The sequence below is a fragment of the Arachis duranensis genome, chromosome 1 (genome assembly GCF_000817695.3).
Source record: "Arachis duranensis cultivar V14167 chromosome 1, aradu.V14167.gnm2.J7QH, whole genome shotgun sequence".
NCBI lineage: Eukaryota > Viridiplantae > Streptophyta > Magnoliopsida > Fabales > Fabaceae > Arachis > Arachis duranensis.
In genome coordinates this window covers 9,249,078-9,257,875 of record NC_029772.3, presented here as the reverse complement: position 1 = coordinate 9,257,875, position 8,798 = coordinate 9,249,078, and the positions used below count along the sequence as shown (strand labels likewise).

Genomic DNA, 8,798 nt, shown 5'->3' with positions numbered 1-8,798 from the left:
ATATATATATATAAAGGGGCTTATGTTAGTTCTCACATCAAAATTTTGCAATTCTATTTCTTTTACTCCCTGTATATTTGAAATGAATTTAGACTCAAATGTATCAATTTCGAGGGAAGGAGAAAATCATATCCAACATGATAATACCGCATCTTCTGTGAAGAAAAGTGCCGTGGTAATTGAACATAATTTATTCTTTAATACGTTTTGTTTGTTGGATATTTTTACATGTTTTGTTTTTCTTTTTTTTCCTTCTTTTAAGTAATAATATTCCAGATCTATGACGACTTCTATTCTTTCCCCTTTCAATTATTCATAATGAGCACACACTTAAAAATTAAACAGAAAAACATTTTTGTGTTCGGATGTAGGTTTTGGGTAATAGTTGTTCAATCCATTGGGTTAGTCTAAATTAGCTTAAAATAAAAAATAAAAAAACACTCAAAAATAAAAAAAAAGATACATTATTATTTATAAAAGATCTGTTAAATTTTTATTTAATAAATTTACTATGTATAGTGCTCAAATTATATATGACCTAATTATCATATAGATCCAATTTTGATGATTCAATTTGAATTTAAAAGGATAAATTAAAGTGAGGTTGGATTGAAGGAGAAAAGAAATAAGAAAAGAATCGCTTAATTTGAACAGTAATTTTTAAACATTTTTTTAAAATTTTCTTTAGTACTATAATATTTTAGGTGTATGATTAATTTTTTTTTTTGTTACGGTAAAAAACCGTAACCATAAAAATCTATAGTCACAAACACAGTCTAAAAGACTAGTCGCATAAAAGTTGGTGTATTGATCATCAAATTTGAATGATATATATATATATATATATACATAGCATGCACCAAATAGCTATATATATTCATTTCTTGAGCCTGATTTCTCTATTTTCACTTTTGGTTAAAAAAGAATAATAAGTTATATTTACATCTCTTGAGATTATTGTTGGTCGGACAAGATTTATCAATTTATAACATATTATAAAAGAGAGGGGTTTTAAAGGGAAGCACAAATAGATAGGTAGAGTAGTGCAAAACAATGTAAATGTGTAAAAAAAGAAAACAAAATGAATTCACTTGGGTTGGTTTAAAGCTTACTTTTGCCCAGAAAAGGTACAAAATGAGTAATAATTCTACCCAAAATCTAGTTTCCAATAAAAAGATACAAAGTAGTGACATCTTATTTAAATTTAAATATCAAATTTACTTACCATTGTATTTACTTAATACACTCATAGAGAAGTAAAATAAGAAAAATAATACAAAGAAAAGCAATAGAGAATATAACACTTCTCTAATATAAGATAGTATTTAATTTATTTATAGAGACTAAACTGAGACTAAGAAACTGAAATTTAGTATTGTATTTAGTGGTAGTTGAAATTAAAATTTTACCTTTTTCATATTTTCAGAAAATAGGGATAGAGAAGACTGAAATTTTTAAGATTGAAGATGAAACTTTAATAACATTTTTTTTAAATACTCTCATTTAATTGTTTAAATTTTAAATCTATCTCATTAATCTTTATATTTATCTTAAACCAAACATGATACTTAGATATAATTCCGTTCAATACATTTTACACCAAATACAATATAAAATTTTAATTTAATCTCAATTTCTCTGTCTTTGTCTTTCAGTCTTAATCTCTCTTTTAAACGCAACCTAAAAGAATAGGCACTGCTAGAGGTGCTATTATACACATTAATGTACTATAATATTGAACAAATTAAGTAATTTTAATTTCTTTTATTTATTAACTTAGGTTGAAAGGATTATCATTCAGAAAATTAGCAAGTACAACTTCAAGTTTGATTAGTTATGTACTTTTTACTATGTTAATTGTTTGTGTTCTATTTAATAATAACAGGATCAATGCAAAAAATCTCCATTATTAATAGATGATTCAAGCATGGTAGATGCTGAAGTAATGGAATGGGATCCCATATTCTCCAGTCTTCCATCACTTGATAATAAGGTAATAAATTTTTATTTTAGGTTTAACTTTTTGTAGATTCTTTTATAGTTAAATCAACTTCAAGAATTTGCTTATAAAAATGTGTAAGGAACCAACATTTATATCAGTTAATAATATTTGTAATTTTTTTTAGTGTTAAAATGATTTTTTTAACCCTCATTCTTTCTTTTAGTGTTAAAATTACTTTCTAAACTATTACTTTTGTAGATATAAAAATTTAGAAGATATGATTTAAGATTTAAGATTTAGAATTTAAAGTTCAGAATTTAAGATAATGGGTAGCTAATTGACAATCACAAAAGATATAGTAACGTTAAGAGTGATATTAAAAATAAAATTGATAGAAAAATAAAAAAAGAAAAAAAGTGGATAAATAAGTTTCTAACTTTTTAATTTGAAGATAAAAATGTCATTGACTTTCTAAAATATGAAATATTTAAGTTTCTCCGTTCAAAATATATAAGGATAAATTAGTTCGCAGAGATTTAGATGTCTTGCATCTTAAAAAATGAGAGACATTTTTATATTTTTAATTAGTCGAAAACTTATTTATTTTTGTGATTAAAAGTCAGAGACCTATTTATGATTTACTCAAAAATAAAAATTATGAATAAAAAAATTTAAAAAAATTGACTAATATTAATTACTAGTTAATTTTTAGACTCTTTACTTACATATACTCTTGAGTTCATTTGTATTAGCATGAAAATAAAACAAAAGTTGTGTTATACATAGTCAAGGTATATAAAAGTATACACTCAAAATATGTTGTTATCTATACTCAATTATTTAATTTATTTAAAATACAGTCTCACTCTCTCTAAAGATATGTTATTACTTATTTGGTTGTGGCGTGTTTAATTTAATTTAGGAACAATCCAAAGAAGCAAGTACTCCATCTAATAGGCTGATCCCAAGTGAGAAAAATCCAATACTTGTTGCGACTCCAACAAAAATGTCATGGACCCCAACTCAAACTCCTAAGGTAATTTTCTTCTCCTTCTTTTCTTTTATTTTATGATTCAAAAATATTATATGTATATTAAAATTAATTATTAAATTTAACTATTATATATGTAAATATGTATTTTATATTTTAATGTATATTATACATTAATAATTAATTTTAATCGTTGATTTTAGTATATATGTAGTATATTTATTTATAATTTTTATGGATCGAATAGTTTGTTATCTAGATTGAATATTTATTTATATTTTAGTTTGTATAGCACTATGTCCTAGTCTTTTATGGTATTGTTGAACATCTTTATTTTTATTAATTTGTGAACACAAATCTGAATACAAGTGTAAACTAGATATATACCTTTGTGGTACTTGAATCAGAATTATTCAAAGAACTAGTTGCATTCAAAGCTTAGACTAAATTACTGAATGCTAACATTATTAGCAAACAGATTTAGAAATAGTATTTAGAGATCTTTGTATCCTAACGATTGTGATTGTGATTGTAACTGTAATTGTGATTGGAATTGCGTGTATAATAGATATCGCAACAATAATATTATGGTCATAATAATTATAATTGTATTAGTATTTTTACTCGTAATACTATTACGAGAATTTAAATCTTTTAAAATTACGTCAATTTTGATATTATAGATTATGACACAAAAAATTTATAGCGTTAAACTACTTTTATGAATTGGTCGTAAGGGACAAAAGTCTCCGTCGACTAAAAAAGCCAGAATTTTAAACAAAGTTAAATAATAAGGTTTTTAGTTATTATTTTCAAATGAAAGAGTTTGATTTTTTTACTTAATTTTAATATTCGTTATCTAAAATTTGAAGAAATTTAACGTGTATATTTTTATATTTGATTAGATATTAATATTAGTATTTTTTTAAAATTATATGTAATAAATATTTAAAAAAAAGTAAAAATATATATTAAAAAAGATAAGAAGTAAAAATTTAAAATTAAATAAAAAAATATGTATATAATAATATTTTTTATTTAAATTATATTATATTATTAATTTTATTTTTGGTAGAACATAAAGGTAGAGAAAAATAAAGAATGAGAGAAAAGAGAGAGAAATAAAGAAGAAGAAAAATGAAAGAGGGAGTTTGTTAATTTTGGAAGTTAAGAAAAGTTTTTATTTTAATTATAATGAAAATATCTAGTGACACATTTTGATTTATCAAATTACTAATATAAAATATGAATTATAAATTATATATAGAGTGGGAAGGATAAAGAAAAATAGAAAAAAAGAGAGAGGTATATAAGAAAATATAAGAAGGATGTTTACTATTTTTAGAGAAAAATATTTTCTCTAAATTTTAATAAGAGAGTGTCATGTGACACATTTTAGTTATTAAATTAGTTAGTAATATATAAATATAATATATAATATAACTATATTTCTATTTTAGTATTTCAATTTTAATCTTAATTTAATTTAAATACAATTAGAGAATGTTATGTTGTATATTTTGATTGTCAAATTCGTAATTAATTATTGATAATGATATATAAGAGAGATAGAGTAAGTAAAGAAATGAGAGAAATAGAGAAAAGAAGAGAGAAGAAGGGAGAATTCTTTAATTTTGAAAGAAAAAATTTGATTTCAATTATAATAAGAGATTGAAATAGAACATATTTTAATCCTAAAATTAGAGATATATAATAGATAATAGATATTACAAATTTGAATCTATCTACTTCCATCTAACTAATTAACATAAACATATATATGATAACATTTATTGTTAATTATAATTAGAGTGGGAATGTGACTACTGGGGAAGCATCTTCGAATCTAAAAAAACCAAGATCTACAAAGTTCCTACCACATGACTGGATTCAAAGTTATGAGGTTATATCTAGACCAAGAAGCCAAGGTGGGAGGGTTGATAAGGTATGTAACAATAATTTATCTACATTATTCATATTACAAAAATAAACATATACTAAAATTAATTACTAAAATCAGTTATTAATATATTTATGTATAAATACATGTATATTTTAATTTATTTTTAATATATATATTTATATTTTAACATATAGAAGACAAGAATAAAATGTACCTAGCTATTTGGTAATAATTTTAATATTTATACATGAGATAAAAAAAATTACATTTTTTAAAAATTTTCATCTATATTTTTTAGAATGATTGATTATTCTATAGCAAAACAAAAGACTTTCTTTTTTTCAAAAGTTTTTTTTATTTTAAAATTTTGTGAATGAAAAAAAATAATATTTTCCGCTTTTATCTCATATTATTTTTTTTCTTTTTAAAATTTTAAAAACAAAATACATAAAATATAAAAACGCAAACCAAATACACTTTTATTGTTTTTTATGTGTCTCTTTTCTCTTCTGTATTAGTATTCGAAAAATACTAATCCTCTTCATCGAAATTTTTTTGGACTAATGGTGAGAAATTTCTATTGCATATTCTTATCATACCCAATACATCATATATTATTTTTGCTTATTATTAACATGAGTTATATTTATATATATGTGATAATGACAATAAAAAAATGTTTGAATTTGTAGTTCTATCATCATAAGTTCACAGGGATGAAGTTTCGATCTTTGAAAGAGGTAGAAAGGTATGAAAATTATGGAATTCTTCCTGGGCCTAGAAAGAAAACACAAGATATTGAAAATGCTAAAACACATGCTGATGAGGTGAGTATTCCTATTATTCTCATGAAGAACCTTAATTACTATTAGCAATTTTAATTATCACTAACTATTTTTCAAAATGGTTTTTTAATGTTTTACTACTTTTTTTTTTCAGGAAATGGTTGGTATTGAGGTAGAGGAAACAAAAACCAAATACAAGAAACAAGAATCATCTGAAGTGAGTATATATGCTCATTTTGATATTCATTATTTTCTATTTTTTTAATTAAGAATTTTTTTTTGGATGTGAATATGCTTATTATTTTAGAGGAATTTTGGACATAATTTGGTGTGAAAAAATAGATATATACAAATTAAAAGATTTTTTAATTTTTTAATTCATTTTACAGAAATCAAAGACTATTCTTACTGAGAATATATAATTATCTTTTATATAATAGATCGTTTGACATTTGGGTTGTATTTTTATTTTTTGATTTTAATTTTAATATTTTCTATTTTTATATTTCTGTGAAAAAAACAAGAAAAAATAATAAAAATAAAAAAATTATTTTCTATTATCACTTTTTTATTTTTTCTTCACAAAATTCCAAAAATAAAAAGTACATAAAATGAAAACACAATCTAAATGCACAAGTTTTCAACAAAATTTTAGAAATTAAAGTCTGATTATGTTTTTCAGCAAATGCTTCCACCAGTTTGCAAGAAGAAAAGAATTAAAAAACAAAAAATGAGATTAATAATTGAACTGAGCATTCTTATTTTGATAATGTTGCATTTCCATACTCAACATGAAAGCTTAAGATTTGAAGTGAAATTTTAAGCAATTAAATGCATGCTTATGAATTTTGGTGCGAGGTTTTTCATCAGGAGGATTTCATTGATATTATTAAGAAAGCAGACAAAGAAGAAAGAAAGCGAATGGTTGAAGATTTTCTGAGAGATGCTTGTTACAACTTGATGCACTCTTTTGATGGTAAGCAAGAGCCTTCAATATCCTAAAAGTGTAAATTTCATATATGAACATCAAATTCAGTCTTTAAAGAGTTTATCGTTTAGGCTCTAGGGTTTAAAATTTAAAGTTTAGGATGGTCGACAACGACAATAATAATGGTGGTTGACTGGTGAAAATAAGTAGATGGCGCGGTAACAAGAAAAAAAAAAGTTTTAATGGTGTTATCTGATGAGTTGAGGGAAAAAAAAAGTGAAAAAGAGGTTGTGAATAAAGAATAAAAAAATTAAAAACAAAATCAGTTAAAGTTAGCAATCAAAAATTGATTCTCTAATTAGATTCATATATCATCCATTTGTAACCAAATTAAATTATTCTAATGGTTAATTTACTAGTCTATTTAAACAAGTGTGCATTGTGCATGCAACAATGGACAAATTCTTAAATAAAGTTCAATAAAATATATCATCCATTTGTTTAATAACATATATTTTGAAAATAGTAACTTTGATTTAGGGTTTTGGTAGAAAAATGTTTAAAAAAAATAAGACATAGATAGAGATAGATAATATACATAGATGTAGTATATTTTTATTTTATCTTAATTATTAGGATATTCCACTACTAAACAAAACATAGTAACATACCCATAAGTTATTTTTAGTTGATATTCTTACTACTTTCATTATTTGTTACTATTTCTGTCCCTATACATATACAGTACACAATCTAAACAATGCATACAGCCAAAATTTCAAATCATTATAATAGAAGAATTGTTAATATAAATAAATATACTTGTAATAAATTGTTTTATTTTTTTACATATATATCATCAATTAATTCATATTTTTCACTGATTTAATTTTTAATGTTGTGATTAAAACAGATTCTCCTGACGCTTCATCATCAATATCTTAGGAGATTGGTTTAATCCCTTCTTGGAATCAAACTGCATTTTGAGATACTTTGGATTATGACTTATATTATTATTATCTTACCTTATTGTAAATCTATTAAATCGTTGCATTCTGGATTTTATTTGGATGCGGTTATATTTCGTATGCAACAGACAAAGACAAAGCTGGACCTTATTTTAAATAAAAAAAATCCGTCAAATATTAATAGAATTAATTTTGTGGTGGTTTTATTTAGAATTTGTGAGAGTACCAATTGTTACTGTTATTATCTCGTTCTCATTTTTATTATTATATTTTTATCTACAATATTTTTATTGTGTTATTATGTTTCATCATTATTACTATCTTTTTTTTCTTCTTTTTTTTTCCTCTCACATTCTCTATAGAGAAAACATCACCATTTTTATTTTATCCTATTTTTCGTTCTGCACATACTTTTTTTCCTTGCGAAATCCTTTTTGACAATAATTTTTCTCTATCAAACCATCGTCGGTGAAAAATATTTTAAAAAATAAATTTAATAATTTAAGAGGCTTAAAACTAAACACTCTTCGTAAATTATAAATAAAACTATCACTAATTTAATTTTTATTAGTATTTGAAAAATTTTTAATGTAAGAATCGTGTTATTATCTCAAAATCATAAAGCTAGGGAGAAGTGTTATATTTATTTTTTGAAAAAGTTACACTACTTTTCGTATAAATGAATAGATATAGATTTTGGTTATTACTCTTTCATTTTCATTTGGCAACAAAGTTCTTACATAACCTAAAGAATCAGTTAGTTATACCAACTATATATGATAATAGGCTAAAATTTTTCATCATGGAAAAGTAATGTGTGCAATTCAATTTTATTGGGTGTGCATGTGTTTTTATTTTGGTATGAGAATTAATAATCGAACTTACTGATTATTTTGTAAGTTAATTTTTAAATTTTTTTTAATATTAAATTGGAGGATTCGATTTGTTTGTTGTGATTTTTTTTTTCAGAAAATTATAGATTGGAGGGTCCGATTTGTGTTCCTAATAAATCGAATGGTCTGATTTTTATTTAAAAAAAAATCAAAAGGTCCAATTTCTATATTTTAAATAAAAAAGTTCTACATTTAAGAATAATACTCTTATAATCCATGATCCTAAAAAATACAATTTTCACCCCAATATAAAAAATAATTTGCGTATGATAATATTTTGTTTTGAGATTAAAAACGGAACGACTGGATTCTCTCTTCTGTGAAGGAAAACAAGAACGAAACTTTGTAATCCTTGTTAAATTAGTAAATAATTAGTCAATAAATTAAT

The 8,798-nt window shown here is 23.2% G+C and overlaps 1 protein-coding gene across 1 annotated transcript; it reads left to right on the top strand.

Annotated features, from left to right (window-relative positions):
* The first annotated feature begins 45 nt into the window (after positions 1 to 45).
* LOC110274168 (uncharacterized) lies at positions 46 to 7,683 on the top strand. Its single transcript, XM_021128179.2, has 8 exons — positions 46 to 175; positions 1,886 to 1,993; positions 2,865 to 2,978; positions 4,744 to 4,878; positions 5,529 to 5,663; positions 5,776 to 5,838; positions 6,492 to 6,597; positions 7,463 to 7,683. The coding sequence occupies exons 1-8, from the start codon at positions 83 to 85 to the stop codon at positions 7,492 to 7,494; spliced, it is 786 nt and encodes a 261-aa protein (XP_020983838.1). The 5' UTR covers positions 46 to 82; the 3' UTR covers positions 7,495 to 7,683.
* The last annotated feature ends 1,115 nt before the right edge of the window (positions 7,684 to 8,798 follow it).